The sequence below is a fragment of a genome, unplaced genomic scaffold, assembly GCF_019419815.1.
Source record: "Pyrus x bretschneideri cultivar Hongxiangsu unplaced genomic scaffold, Pyrus_bretschneideri_v1 Contig27, whole genome shotgun sequence".
In the NCBI taxonomy this organism is placed as follows: Eukaryota; Viridiplantae; Streptophyta; class Magnoliopsida; order Rosales; family Rosaceae; genus Pyrus; species Pyrus x bretschneideri.
In genome coordinates this window covers 5708731-5724124 of record NW_025999579.1, presented here as the reverse complement: position 1 = coordinate 5724124, position 15394 = coordinate 5708731, and the positions used below count along the sequence as shown (strand labels likewise).

Here is a 15394-nt window from a genome sequence, read left to right as displayed (position 1 = left end):
TTTAGTTTGTTTTGGGTATAAACCTCCACAATAAACCCCAGTCCGACAGACGCTCAGACACACAGCCAGCGACTCGAACTACACAACCACCGTCTGTTCGCTCGTCACTCCTCACCATCCGCCGTTGTCGCCGCCGCTAACCTCCGTTCACGGAAGACTCCCTTCTTCTTCTTCCTCAGCAAATTCTACTTTTCTCCGTTGAATTTCATTTCTGATCTCAGCCGCCGCAACCATGGCCCAATTGAAGTCCATGTCCGCCTGCTCCGCCGTCAACCTTACTTTTCACGCGCCCAAAAGAGGTACATTTTCACCTTTCCTTTTCTCCAAAGATGGTTTTTTTTCCTGAAATGATGCTTATTAATTTCGAGAATAAAATTTAAATCTTTATGGATTTAGAACAATTTGAGGAGAAATGAGCAGTACCCAGATGCTTAAAAGCTTAAATCTTGATGGAAAAATTGTTGGATTTTACAATTTGGTGTTGTATTCTGATATCAACGTGTATAATTTATTTTTGTTGTATGAGCAGAATCATATCCATATCATGGCAGAGTTTGTTGTCCGGGGAAATTATCTTCATTTCAAGAGGTAGCTGTACCTACACCTGTAATACCTTGCGTACATCAATTTTTGTTCGTTTTGCCTTTTTCGTGTTTGCAATGCGATTTTTCGTTTTAATTTGTTTCTGCAGTTGGGGGCACGAAAGAGTGAGCTGCAGGGGAATGCATTTGCGGTTACCAGTGGCAATGGAAGGGTAAGAGCTCATAACAAGCAAGGTGCGGTTGCCTAATCAGAGGTTATTTCACTTGCACATTAGATAGATAGACAAATAAAGGACCTCAATTGAGATGCCGATATATGATATTTAATTTTCAAAATTCACTTATTCGTTTGTCTTGTAATATTGTAGGTGTTGGATGCCAATTTTATATTTACCTTTACGTGAAATTGTGAATGCAGTTATTAGAGCGGTGCTGCCCACTTACAGTGAGACAGAAGTATCCGGATCCATGAAGGAAAGAGGACTGCGTGGCAAATTGAACAAGGTTGTTCTGGCCTATAGTGGTGGCTTAGACACATCAGTCATTGTCCCATGGTTAAGGTATGCCGGTGTATTTTTCCCCCGAAAGGCATTTGTTTTCAAAACAAGTACTTAATGTCCCACGAGATTATGAGACTCATCATGATTGAATTTTATCTTCGATTGCAATTTAAATTCTGAAAATTCTATACTTTTGTGGAGAACAATAGCTTTCATGCTTTGGAGGCATAAATTGCAGCCCTGTCCATATTCCAATAGTTTTTTTTGGGACACTTTGATATGCATGTTATAATTGCATAAATTTTCAAATTTTGGAATAAGTATTTTTTAATGTTCAATTTGTCTCATACCTCAGGGATAGTATGATTGTAGATGAAGCATATACGTAGGTTTAAACATAATTGTGGCTAAATAAGGAATTGACTACAAATTGAATACATTAGGAAACAGGGGTTTGTAGTATAACATAACATAAATTATATTATATATGTTTATATGTGTTGTACTTTCAAGAATAAGTATTGTTGCATTATCATGTTATCCTACTTTGTTACAGAATAGTTGAGGTAATTGCTTTGGACCGCAACCAATAAGGACCAAACATAACTCTGTCTGATTAAAGATTAGTGGAATTCCCATTTTGGATAGTTTTCTTTTGTGTGCTGCATGCGTCCTCGTTTATGTATTCCGGAAGCATTTCCTCGTACTCAATGTTAATGCATATTGATTTATTCTAAGGGAACTGTGAACACGAAAGATTCCTTGAAACAAGAAACCAGAATAACGTGTACAAAATAATATTTTTGTGTTTATGATTTTGGGGTTACTCTCAAATTTGGTCCTCTGATTCTATTTTCGTAGGGTGTAGGTTTGTAGATGAGTTGTTGATCCAAAGGGCCGTCGGGGCTTGATCTAAGGATGAACAGTTGATGAACGGATCTTCAAGGGGCGTTGGACTTGATCTTGAAGAATGGGTGTATGGATTTCTTCAAGGGCTTTTGGGCTTGATCTTGAAGGTTGATGAATGAGCAGATCTTCAAGGGCTTTTGGGCTTAGTCTTGAAGAATGATTGGATGTGTGGATTTGTTGAGGTTGTTGATCCAAAGGGCCGTTGGGGGCTTATGCTTAGGATGAACGGATGAACACTTTCTTCAAGGGCCGTCGGGGTTTGATCTTGAAAGAGGATTTAACGAAGAGCGAAGAGAGCTTTCTTGATCCTTCGGAATTCTTGGGAATTTGGATGGTTGGAAGCTTTGGAGTTTCAAAGCTTCAAGGATTTGGAGAATTCTCTTCTAATTTTGGAGTAGAGAAATGTATTTGTGAATTCCTTGATGCTTGATACCTTGATGGAGAAGCCTATTTATAGGCTTTGAGAATGAATCACCACTACAAAATATTTTTTTCCTTTCCAAGCACCATTGCCTAATTTTCCCACTTAATGCAATATTGAAATTGAAGTGGTGTAACTTATGACCTAATTTCCCACTTAATATCATTTTAAACTTGAAGTGGTCTAACTTATGGCCTAATTTCCCACTTAATGCAATATTGAAATTGAAGTGGTGTAACTTATGGCCTAATTTCCCACTTAATACCATTTTAAACTTGAAGTGGTCTAACTTATGGCCTAATTTCCCACTTAACACCATTTTAAACTTGAAGTGGTCTAACTTCTGGCCTAATTTCCCACTTAACACCATTTTAAACTTGAAATGTGTATACTTTGTCATTGCCCAAATGAGAAAAACTTGCTTTGATCCGTAATGGATTGAAGTGTGCTTGCCTTGTCATTGCCCAACATGAGAAGAAAAACTTGTTTTGATCCTCAATGGATTGAAATGTGCTCACCTTGTCATTGCCCAAATTGAGAAGAAAAAACTTGTTTTAATCATCCAAGGTTATTTCTTCCTATTTTGTTGAGTCACATGCCATGTGTACAATTTGTACGACACGTGGCGTATGCCATGTATGCCCTGACATGTCAAAACTTTAATGCGTTGGTGAACATTTGTTTTACTGAAATTTCGATGTCTACAAATGCCCCCACTTCAAGGCGCGTCATAGACATGTGCTTGTCACGTGTAGAAGATGCGTTTTGAAGTCCCTTAATGTAGATGTCAACCCAAGGGCCGTCGAGGCTTGATCTTGAATTGGGCTGGAAATTTCTTCAAGGGCCATTGAGGCTTGATCTTGAGTTCGACTGGAAGATTTTTTGGTTTCCTCCAATCGTTGATTTTCCACAGGCTTAGTCTTGAACTGGGCTGGAGGATTCTTTTGGTCTCCCCCGAAGGTCTGAACTTACTCCTTTTATCTGGAGTTGAATTTGATTCAAGGGTGGAGAACACTTGATTTTGAATCGGGCTTTTGATTTCTTCAAGGGCCATCGAGGCTTGATCTTGAGTGAAAATAGGACCATGAGTGGTTTCAGGATTCAGACACATGGCAGGCAAGCACGAGGTGGAGGTGATGACCTGTTTCTTTGTTCAATCTTTCCAATTCGTATTGAAGAGGGTTAGAGGATAACTCAGCATATGCAGTTGTTGCGTTTGCTGACTATTCACAAGATTGATGTTTCATTGTCACTCGTCTTAGCTGTTCTCCAAGCAGATGTGGTCCCTTATCTGGAAGTGTATCAACCGTTGAAGATGACTACTCGAGAGCAACGCTAGGTAAGCAACCAGGGAATAGATTCCAGGTAGTCGGTTCCAGATCGGAAGACTGACTCTAAGTGCCGGCTGATTGCTCTCTTTCACTTTGCCATGCGAGTAATAACAAGGACAAAGGAAAAGACAGGGAAAAAGCATGATATGAGATACATTTGCTTTCGAAGAAGCAGCGAATGAATCAGCACATATATTTGTTGTGCTTGTCTCCACATGCTTCGATGTATCATTTTCACTTGCCTTACTTGCTCCATTTGCAGAAGTGATATTTCTTTATGCAGGTTTAGCATCTTCTCTTGTAGTATTTGTCCTCTGATGCAGGAGTTGAATGCAAACCTTGCATTTGAATGGACCCTCACTTCTTGGTGGCAGCGCAAGTTTGAGTGGAGGTTCCGACTTATTGTTTTCTCTGTCCTTGTCTTGGCAGGTGAGAACAAGGGCAAAGGAAAAGACAGGGAAAAAGCATGATATGAGATACCTTTGCTTTCGCCCTTGATGATATGAGATACTTTTGCTTTTGAAGAAACAGCGAATGAATCAGCACATATATTTGTTGTGCTTGTCTCCACATGCTTCGATTTATCCTTTACTCCTGCCTCATCTGTACTCCAGGCATCTGGTATCTTCTTTGGGGAAGAAGAAAAAAATTGAGTATTTCGAGAGGCTTTGCTGGGAGTGCGCCCTCAGAGGTGAGGAAGAGTTGGGCATTTTTTTTTTTTTTTGCAGGTCTGCCTTGCCATAAAAGATGAAGGTTGACATATATAGGGATTTCCCAATAGCAAGTGGTGATACTGTTCCTTTACCATTGTCGACAACTGTTGGGTAATTGAACAGTAAGATTCACGCGTTCTCAACTTTGTCAGAAATCTTTGACAAAGTTGCCCATGATTTCTGCAAAGCTGGGGTTGCATATGAAGGGTGATGACAAATCTGGAAGAGCCCAGCTTTTGAAATTCAGAGAGTGATGACTCTTCGATCCTTGAATAAGCGGCCCAGCTTTTTAGGTTCGGAGGGTGTTACCTCTTTGATTTCTGAACAAACGCTTCTTCGATTTTTGAGCAAGCGTCTCTTCGATTTCTGAACAAATGCTTCTTCGATTTTTGAGCAAGCGCCTCTTTGATTTCTGAATGGCAAACAGTAGTGCGGATGCGGCTTTGTCAGAGATCTTTTGACAAAGTTGAACGCGTTTTCTGAAAAGCCGAGAAAGCGTCGCCTAACTTACGCCTTTTATCTGGCTTTTGAGATTTTGAAGAGTGGTGTCTCTTCCATTTTTGAATCGGTGGTCGTGTCGCCTCTCCTCTTTGTAGAGGTATCGATTACCTCCAACATGCACATCTTGAAGGTTGCTCATTCCTGAAAATCATCTCCGGTGTATTTTTTTTTAACAGCCCCTTGAGATTTTTCTTCATCCGACATTTCTCTTTTAACACCTTTGAAAAATGACCAACCCATCTAACATTTGCTTAAATTTGAGTCTCAGCAGTGCGCCGCGTCAGGGTAAGGTATGGTGCCCGTCTTTTTTATCTTCTAATGGCCCTCTTACAGGTGAAGACTCCGTGATGACGGATGCAACAACAGCTACGATAGTAGCTAGGAACCTCCTTACTCCCAAAGATAGTAGGCTGCTTTCAGGACGGTCCGATGAGTTGGCCGTTCAAGAGTCCCTCGCTCTCAGTGTTCAGTGTGCGGGCTCTGTGTCCAACATAGGCCAACGCCTGCTTGCTCGATCCCGTCAAGTGGAATCATTGATGGCAGAGGTGGAAAATCTTAAGCAAGAGATCAAACAGCTTAAGCACGAGAATAGAAGTTTGCACGTGCTTGCAAATAACTATTCGACGGGCATGAAGAGGAAGCTTGATGAGCTGCAAGAATCTGAAGGTCGAATTCAAAGTGACCGTCAAAGGCTTGCGGCTTATCTCTAGAGGCACCTTTTTTCTCGGTCATCCAGCGTTCCACCAAGTATTGAGGCCTCGAATGATCTATCTTCGATGCCTCTTGCTTCGATGTCTCCCGCTCTGATGCCTCCCGCTCCTAGAGTTTTGCCAAGTACTGGGGCTTCACGTGAACATCCTTTGTGAAAGCTTCATCTTTTTTTTTCTTTTTTTTTTTGTACGCACTTGTCATTTCTCGGAGATCAATGAACATGCTTTATTTTATTCAGTGTATTGTGCTAAATACAAATAAAACATATACATCACCAAGATGTGTTATTTTCCCTTTTTTTTTTTTTTTTAATTTTTTTTTTTTTTTTTTTGATGATGTGACTGTACTTGAAGTTTTGAAGTTTCAAGTTGCCTACGTACCCTTGGTTGAGGAGGGATCAAGTCATGACGTAGTTCAAATGAGTGATGGTTTTTTTTTTGATTATTTTGCCGTACACAGTTTATGCTCTTGCGGGCCAGGAGCGTGGCGCATTTGCTTTTAGGGGTAATAGCACTTCAAGAATCTGCCATTGATGGGGCAGATCCTCAAGCCATCTTCCACCATGATTAGGTAAGCGCCATTGGTGTAGACTTTTTATATTACGTAAGATTCATCCCATTTTGATGTGTATTTGCTTTTTGTTTTGTGAGTTGTGATGATACGCCTACATAATGCAAGGACGAGATCTCCCATTTGAAAAGAACGAGGGCGAACTTTCTTGTTGAAAGCCTTGGAGAGTCGTGCCTGATAACACTCCAAGTGACGCTGAGTTTCGAGTCTTCTCTCATCCAGCGCTTCCAACTCTTGAAAGAGCAACTTTGCATTCTCTTCATCAGTCAAGCCTTCTTGTATAGATATCCTTAATGAGGGAATTTGACTTTCGAGCTGTAGAACAGCTTCTACGCCATATACGAGAGAATAAGGTGTAGCTTGGGTAGGAGTCCTATGTGTAGTCCTATATGCCCAAAGTGCTTCACTTATTCTTTCATGCCAATCTCTCTTTGTTCGGCCGATTACCTTTTTCAGGAGGTTGCACAACGTCTTGTTGAATGCTTCCGCGAGGCCGTTGGCCGGAGCATGATACATGGAAGACTTGTGCTGCTTGAACTTGTATTTGTCGCAAAGCTCGTCCACGAGTCGGTTGGAGAACTGCTTTCCGTTGTCAGTGATAATGTAGCGAGGCACCCCATATCGGTGGATGATATGCTCCTTGATGAAACGAACAACAGTTTCCTTTTTTACTTCCCTTAAAGGGATGGCTTCAGCCCACTTGGAGAAGTAATCTGTTGCAGCTAGGATGTAAGCTTCCCCTGCAGATGACTTTGGCGTAATTGGTCCTACAACGTCCAATCCCCATGCGTCGAACGGCCATGAAGCAACTGTAGGGTGTAATGGTTCAGGCGGTTGATATATGAAGTTGGCGTGGAATTGGCAGGCTTGGCACCTTTTGGCGTGTTCCAGGCAGTCCTTCACCATGCTCGGCTAGTAGTAACCCATTCTTTTAAGTCGGAAATGTAGCTTTGGTCCAGACTGATGTGCCCCACACACACCTGAATGTGCTTCTTCCATGGCTAGATTAACTTCTTCCTCACCTAGGCATCTCAGGAGCACTCCTTCAAGAGAGCGTCGATAGAGTGTTCCTTTGTAGTAAAGGAAGCGAGGTGCTCGTCGACGTATTTCGGAACGGTGTCTGAGATCATCTGGAAGCTTTCCGTGCTCTAAGTAGTCGATTAACGGCTGTCTTCACTCTTCAGCATCGACTGGAAGTACTGAGATGACATTTGTATCATCTAGTGACATTTCATTAACGAGCGGAATCACCCATCTTTGGCAAACTAGCACGTATGCAACTTTATCTTTTCCTAGTGTCATACTCGAGGCTAGATTGGCGAGAGCGTCTGCCATTTGATTTTCCTTTCTTGGCACATGTTCTAATGTCACAGCTTCGAACTTTTGTAGCAGTTGGGTTGCTAGCCGGAAGTATGGGACGAGATCATCTTTCCTCACCTCATATTCAGTTAAGAGTTGATTGATTATGAGCTTGGAATCGCCATATACCTCAAGAGCTGTGATTTCCATATTGATCGCCATTTGGAGCCCGATGATCAATGCTTGGTACTCAGCAACATTGTTGGAGCATAGCTCATTCAGTTGGAAAGAGTAAGGTAGTATTTGCCTTTGTGGTGACATGAATACTACTCCTGCCCCCGCTCCGTCTGCTCGTGCGGATCCGTCGAAGAACATCGTCCATGTTGGGAAGATGTCGATGTAGAACACCTCCTCGTCAGGCAAGTAGTGTTTGGTGCTGTTTGCAGTTTCAGCTCGTGCAGGCAAGGAGCGTTTGGTGCCGTTTGCAGTTTTAGCTCGTGCAGGCAATGAGCGTTTTGGTGCCGTTTGCAGTTTCAGCTCGTGCAGGCAAGGAGCGTTTTGGTGCCGTTTGCAGTTTCAGCTCGTGCAGGTAAGGAGCGTTTGGTGTCACCTTTTAGGCTCGTGCGAACGAGGAGCTTGTGGTGTCGTTTGCAGTTTCAACTCGTGCAGACAAGGAGCTTGTGGACAAGATGGTTGCTGCTTGTCCAATTTCTTCGAAGCGATCTTCGAAAGGCATTCCTCACAATCTTCATAGCAAGGAGCCTTGATTGAGAAATTGAATAAGTCTTCGATGAAGAAGAGATCGCACATGAACGATCTTTGTGTTGAAATTTTCTTATCTTCAACATTTTCACATTGCTTTGGAGGTTGGCGAAAGCTGCTTTCCCTCCTTTCTGATTGGTGCACTTGTGGAGAAGACATATGTTTCTCGTGCAGTTTCTTCGGAGTGACATGAGTCCATCCTTCAATTTCACTTGACTTGGAGCATGCCCCCAACAGTCGAGGTGAAGACTTTGAGTCGAAAGAGCCAGAAGTGACATCTTTCTTAGGGATTTCATCTTCAGTGCCGTCCTCTTGGGTTTGTTGGCATGAAGATTTGCCAGTGTGGACGATGATGCGCCTCCTTACTTTCAGTGGTCCTTTTGTGTCGACCTCTAGGATTGCTTGGCGCTTCATCCTTGAAGGAATCAAGCTTCGAACGTCGCCTTTTTCTGCTAACCCATCGAACTTTTCTTCCTTTGGTGTTGTCTTCTTCTTTCCAAAAGGCTTCTCATTATCTTCAAATCTTTCCGAAGCTGATCGTCGCAGAGGAGAGATAGCTGTGTTGCTTTGTTTCTTAGGCTTTAACAACCTTTCAAAAACAGAGTTTTGGGATGTTGGCGCGTTAAGCCTCTTGAAGACAGAGGTTCGGCCTTGACTACCAATGCGATTAAGCACTGAAATTCTGGAGCTTGAATGGCTCATCCTATCGAAGACCGACGTCCGAGGGGCGGGTTTAGGCTCTTTTTGGTCTTGTTCAATGCTCACGCTGATGTGTTGAGCGCTAGCTTTCTTCACTTTGCTTGAAATCTTCACAGGTGTATTTGGTGTGAAGCTAAGTCCAGCTTTGTTGTTGTCAACTCCGTAATCATGCTCCTTCAACTTCTTTTGAGTCTCGGTGAGGTCACGATATTTGTCATTGACGGTGTTTGAAACCTTCTTTCCAAGATTTGAAGAGGAAGCAAAGTCATGCCTAGCCTTTGACATGAGTTCGTAGGCATTTGGGTTAAAGTCTTCTTCGGTCTTCTTAGTTGGAAGAGAGCTTGGTTTCATTTTGAGGCCATGTTGTGCCTCTAGACGGTTGATGAGTCCGGCGGTTTGCAAGTTTTTCTCCTCTGCAGTCCGTGTGAGCTTTACGATTGCTTCATTCATCTGAGCTAGCTGCTCCTCGATTGAAGTTACTCCAGTGGTCATGACTTGCATGGTTGTACTGCCGCTCGATTCAACGTCGGAGAGTAGGGACTCTGAGTATTTCCTCAGGCTTTCCCCTCTTGATGCCCTTAGCGAGGCTAGGGTGATCACAGGCTCGTGCCTCAGGTGCTCTTGTTCCTTTGACAGAGTTAATGCAGGGGCGAAAGCCGCGGCAAAAAGAGCTCTTGCCTTACTTCAGGTTATGGTGCCCGAAATATCACCACTTGCGGCGATGATGTTCTTGCTCTTTGCTTTGATTGCAGGAACAGCTTGATCCTTTCTTGATGCCATTTGCGTTTTTCGATGATTTGAGGATAGAGATGAGAGGTAGAGATGTCCCACCGGGCGTGCCAAATTTGTGAACACGAAAGATTCCTTGAAACAAGAAACCAGAATAACATGTACAAAATAATATTTTTGTGTTTATGATTTTGGGGTTACGATCTCTCTCAAATTTGGTCATCTGATTCTATCTTCGTAGGGTGTAGGTTTGTAGATGAGTTGTTGATCCAAAGGGCCGTCGGGGCTTGATCTAAGGATGAACAATTGATGAACGGATCTTCAAGGGGCGTTTTGATCTTGAAGAATGGGTGTATGGATTTCTTCAAGGGCTTTTGGGCTTGATCTTGAAGGTTGATGGATGAGCAGATCTTCAAGGGCTTTTGGGCTTAGTCTTGAAGAATGATTGGATATGTGGATTTGTTGAGGTTGTTGATCCAAAGGGCCGTTGGGGGCTTATGCTTAGGATGAACGGATGAACAGTTTCTTCAAGGGCCGTCGGGGCTTGATCTTGAAAGAGGATTTAACGAAGAACGAAGAGAGCTTTCTTGATCCTTCGGAATTCTTGGGAATTTGGATGGTTGGAAGCTTTGGAGTTTCAAAGCTTCAAGGATTTGGGAAATTCTCTTCTAATTTTGAAGTAGAGAAATGTATTTGTGAATTCCTTGATGCTTGATACCTTGATGGAGAAGCCTATTTATAGGCTTTGAGAATGAATCACCACCACAAAATATTTTTTTCCTTTCCAAGTACCATTGCCTAATTTTCCCACTTAATGCAATATTGAAATTGAAGTGGTGTAACTTATGGCCTAATTTCCCACTTAATACCATTTTAAACTTGAAGTGGTCTAACTTATGGCCTAATTTCCCACTTAATGCAATATTGAAATTGAAGTGGTGTAACTTATGACCTAATTTCCCACTTAATACCATTTTAAACTTGAAGTGGTCTAACTTATGGCCTAATTTCCCACTTAACACCATTTTAAACTTGAAATGTGTATGCTTTGTCATTGCCCAAATGAGAAAAACTTGCTTTGATCCGTAATGGATTGAAGTGTGCTTGCCTTGTCATTGCCCAACATAAGAAGAAAAACTTGTTTTGATCCTCAATGGATTGAAATGTGCTCACCTTGTCATTGCCCAAATTGAGAAGAAAAAACTTGTTTTAATCATCCAAGGGTATTTCTTCCTATTTTGTTGAGTCACATGCCATGTGTACAATTTGTACGACACGTGGCGTATGCCATGTATGCCCTGACATGTCAAAACTTTAATGCGTTGGTGAACATTTGTTTTACTGAAATTTCGATGTCTACAGGAACACAGTTGACATTTTACTTCTGAGTATTGACTTTGTCACTATTGTTTTGTTTGATACTTTTTTATTTGCAGGGAGAATTATGGTTGTGATGTTGTTTGCTTCACGGCTGATGTTGGTCAAGTAAGTCAGAAGTAGCAACATCTACTTCAAAGTCAAAATTTTCTTGTTTCATGCTATGTACTTTAAGATAGTCATTATTGGTTCTGACTTGCGTGCTTGCTACTTTATTCGAAATTATTAGGGTATAAAAGAATTGGATGGTCTAGAAAAAAAGGCGAAAGCCAGTGGGGCTTCTCAGTTAGTAGTGAAGGATCTAAAGGAGGAGTTTGTAAAGGACTACATATTCCCTTGCTTGCGGGCTGGTGCAATCTATGAGAGGAAATACTTGTTAGGGACTTCAATGGCCCGTCCTGTTATCGCTAAGGTGATCTCTCAGTTTGATTTTTGCAATTCTGTGTTAGTTATGAATTCATCACCTTTGTAGATTGATACATCCATAGTCGAGACAAATGTACAGATTAAGATACTACCTTTTAGATTTCTTGATATATGCATATGTTCTTTCGAGGTCTAATTCTCGCTGGTTGGTTTCTCCGAGTATAGATCCTTATTGGTTCAATTTGAGAATTTTTACCATGTCATTTTGTCATGTCAATATCAGGATATCCTATAACACATTAAACTAAATATTTACCTATTACTCCATACAATGACATTTCTTAAAACAGGCCATGGTTGATGTTGCGAAAGAAGTTGGAGCTGATGCTGTAGCTCATGGATGCACTGGGAAAGGAAATGATCAGGCATGCCTTCCAATTCAGAGCGTTTAGTATTACAACAACTTATGTACTCCTTCTGACACAATCTCTCTTGTCTGTTTAGGTTCGCTTTGAGCTGACATTTTTCGCTCTCAATCCCAAACTAAATGTTGTCGCTCCTTGGAGGGAGTGGGATATTACAGGTAGAGAAGATGCTATTGAATACGCTAAGAAACATAATGTGCCTGTCCCAGTGACAAAGAAATCCATATACAGCAGAGACGGCAATTTATGGCACCTAAGTCATGAGGTATAGGCTTTACAACTCTCCTTTTTGTCTGGATAAATAGGAATTTTCATATGAGATCTTACTGATTGAGTTCTAAAATTCTCTCTTCCATTTGTCTATATGTTGATTGAATTGATCAAAGGGTGATATTTTGGAAGACCCGGAAAACGAGCCCAAGAAGGATATGTTCATGTTAACAGTCGATCCAGGAGATGCACCAAATGTACCTGAGTAAGTTCCACCTGATCTTATGTGTTTTAGCTCTTACTGTGTGTGCTGAGTATGTTTCTAACCCATGCTCTCGTTTCCTGTAGGTATGTAGAAATTGGAATCGTTTCTGGAATTCCAGTTTCAGTCAATGGGAAGGAGCTTTCACCAGCATCTCTACTTGATCATGTAAATCAGATTGGTAGAAAGCATGGAATTGGCCGTGTTGACTTGGTTGAAAACCGGCTAGTCGGTATGAAGAGCCGTGGAGTCTATGAAACTCCTGGAGGCACCATCCTCTTCACTGCTGCACGCGAGCTGGAGTCTTTAACACTGGACCGAGAAACAATGCAAGTTAAAGACTCACTAGCCCTCAAATACGCGGAGCTGGTATATGCAGGCAGGTGGTTCGACCCACTTCGCGAGTCCTTGGATTCGTTCATGGAGGAAATCTCGAAAACAACCACCGGCTCAGTAATTCTGAAGCTGTACAAGGGTTCAGTTATCGTGACCAGCCGGAAGAGCCCGTACAGCCTGTACAGGCAGGACATCTCGTCGTTTGAGAGTGGGGATATATATGATCAGGCTGATGCGGCTGGGTTCATTAGGCTGTATGGCCTTCCCATTAGGGTTCGAGCAATGCTCGACTCTTGAAGGGGGAGTTTTCAATGGCTTTGTTAGGTTTTGTTTGTAATGTTATGTTAGCCAATTGTTTTAAACAAGAATCTAATTGTGGGTTCATTAGGCTGTATGGCCTTCCCATTAGGGTTCGAGCAATGCTCGACTCTTGAAGGGGGAGTTTTCAATGGCTTTGTTAGGTTTTGTTTGTAATGTTATGTTAGCCAATTGTTTTAAACAAGAATCTAATTGTGGTTCTACTTCTAATTTATTTATGTTTTAGGTAAGGTAAATTAGCAAAAAAAATGAGAATATTATTTGTATTACTCTGAATATTGAAACATTATGTACCTACTGTTTAATTTTTACAAAGTTAATGTATCTACAAAAGAGAAGATGTCTAACAATGAAAAAAAAATTAAATGTTGTTGACCAAAAAGAAAAAAAAAAAAAAATTAAATGTCATCCACTAATCAAAATACACTTTGGGTTTGTTTGGGAAGTGTTTTTAAACAACTAAAATCACTTTTAAAGAAAGTGTTATTGCGTTTAGGAATCACTAGTTTTGTGTTTTTGCATGAAGTACTTCAAGTGTTTTTTCAGAATTAATGTGCATTTTTACTAGAAATTGGTTTCAAAAACATTTTCTATAAAGCATTTTTAGTCATTTAAAAACACTTTCCAAACTAGCCATTTATCTATTTCTTTCATCTAATTTTGAAATCCTACAGTTTCATTCTAATGAAATAGATGTCAACCATGTCATACTTGTGAAATTATTTATTATTTTACTAATTTAAGAAAACAGAAAGTATATTACTCATCCCCACAAATGCATTTTTTATTGTTTTACTAATTTATAAAACCATATTTTTTTAATTGTTTTGCTTTTATACTAATTTATTTTTGTACAAATTTCAGACCGAAAGAAGACCAAAATAAAAATAAAAAGTAAATTGAGATTATTGCACAGTTTTTTTTTTTTTTTTGTTGCAAGGTTTTGGTGTGGCTCTGGTGCAAAAATTTGTTTGATCTTTGGGTTGATTAAAAATGAAAAAGAGAATAAACAAAACTAAGACCACTTTAAACGTTGGGTTAGTACTGCAAAAACTGTTTTGGCACCTTTGGTGAACAGAAATTGGGTCAGACAAAAAACAGAAACTAAACAGCCCAAATCAGCCTGTGATACAACCGCCATTGAAGCACAGCAATCTTGGTCCGTGCACGGCCATCCTCCCCAGCAGTGGATCCATCCAACCGACTCCCCAGAAGTGGCGGAAGAGAAAGCCGCAACCCTACTCCATCGAGGAGCAAATGGATCTGAGTCACAGAGTGTAAAAACTTGTGGTCTGCACCACAGTTTAAAAGAAACCAGTGGGAAAGAGATCCCACCAGCAAGTCAGGTCCGGAGATTTTTGAGACCCAAGACAACGTTAAAAATGTGTCATTACTTCATATAAAAAAATTATTTGTTTTCACATGTAAGACAACAATAAAATTATATTTAGAAAAACACTTCAAACTCAATAATTTAGAAACACAGAATAACTAATTTATTTTATATTGAGAGAAGAAAACTAAAAAACTTTGGGCTTACAAGTAGATAGATTATGAGTTTTGTTTTCCATCTAAACTTTTAAAGTGTTTTTGTATAAATCGTGAGGTATTTTTTCTTATTTACTAACCTCGTCAATATAAGACTAAAAAAATAATAATGTTTTCGAGTCTTTAAGAATATGTATAAGTAATGAATGAACACTAAGTTAAACCTTTTGATGTCATGTAATATTATTTGCAAATTTGGTCTAAAAATTTAGTTTACGCGTTACTCTTTGTTGAAGATTAGACTTGAATTGGAACGGATGTTTAAAAATAACAACCCACATAACTACTAGCTAGTAAATATATTAACAACCAAACAAAAATTTGTAAAAATTGAAAAAAATAAACATGCACATAACATTTCGAACTTAGGACGTCTCGTTAATTTTAAACAGCCATTGCTTCTAATTAAACTTCTTGATCTTTCAGCCAAATTTTATAAATTTATACAATTATGAAAAGAAATTTGTAAAAATTGAAATGTAAATAAGCACCCATGGTGTTTTGAACCTAAGACCTCTTCATTTCATTAATTTTGAACAACAAAAGCACTAGTTCTGATTAAATTTCTTAGTCACTAAACCAAATTTTATAAATTTATACTCTTATAAAAACATATATCAATATATTACCCTAATAATTTTGTTGCCCCCAACTTTTTTGGGCCTTAGACGGTCGTCCTGCCCGCACTGGGCCTGGGCCGGCCCTGCCACCAATAATAATGTTAAAAAAGGCGTACACATGGGAGAGAAGGTACTCTAACGAAGGGGGAAAGGGAACTTTCACGAAAGGAGAGGATGATGGTTTGCCTATAAATGGTGGGTTTTGTTTAGTTGTTATTAATATTTCAAGAACCCTAGATACCAAA

At 40.3% G+C, this 15394-nt stretch overlaps 1 protein-coding gene across 3 annotated transcripts; it reads left to right on the top strand.

Moving 5' to 3' along the window:
- LOC103950029 (argininosuccinate synthase, chloroplastic) lies at positions 1-13314 on the top strand. Of its 3 annotated transcripts, XM_048588056.1 has the most exons (12): positions 1-151; positions 222-299; positions 530-588; positions 692-776; positions 961-1102; positions 11124-11172; positions 11294-11476; positions 11781-11855; positions 11935-12120; positions 12242-12330; positions 12414-12987; positions 13125-13314. In XM_048588056.1, the coding sequence occupies exons 2-11, from the start codon at positions 233-235 to the stop codon at positions 12958-12960; spliced, it is 1482 nt and encodes a 493-aa protein (XP_048444013.1). In that variant the 5' UTR covers positions 1-151; positions 222-232; the 3' UTR covers positions 12961-12987; positions 13125-13314. The 3 variants fall into 3 exon arrangements, with proteins under 3 accessions (XP_048444013.1, XP_009359456.2, XP_048444014.1); XM_009361181.3 differs by lacking the exon at positions 13125-13314 and having other exon boundaries at positions 2-151; positions 12414-13032; XM_048588057.1 differs by lacking the exons at positions 1-151; positions 222-299; positions 530-588; positions 13125-13314 and having other exon boundaries at positions 686-796; positions 12414-13032.
- Positions 13315-15394: the final 2080 nt, after the last annotated feature.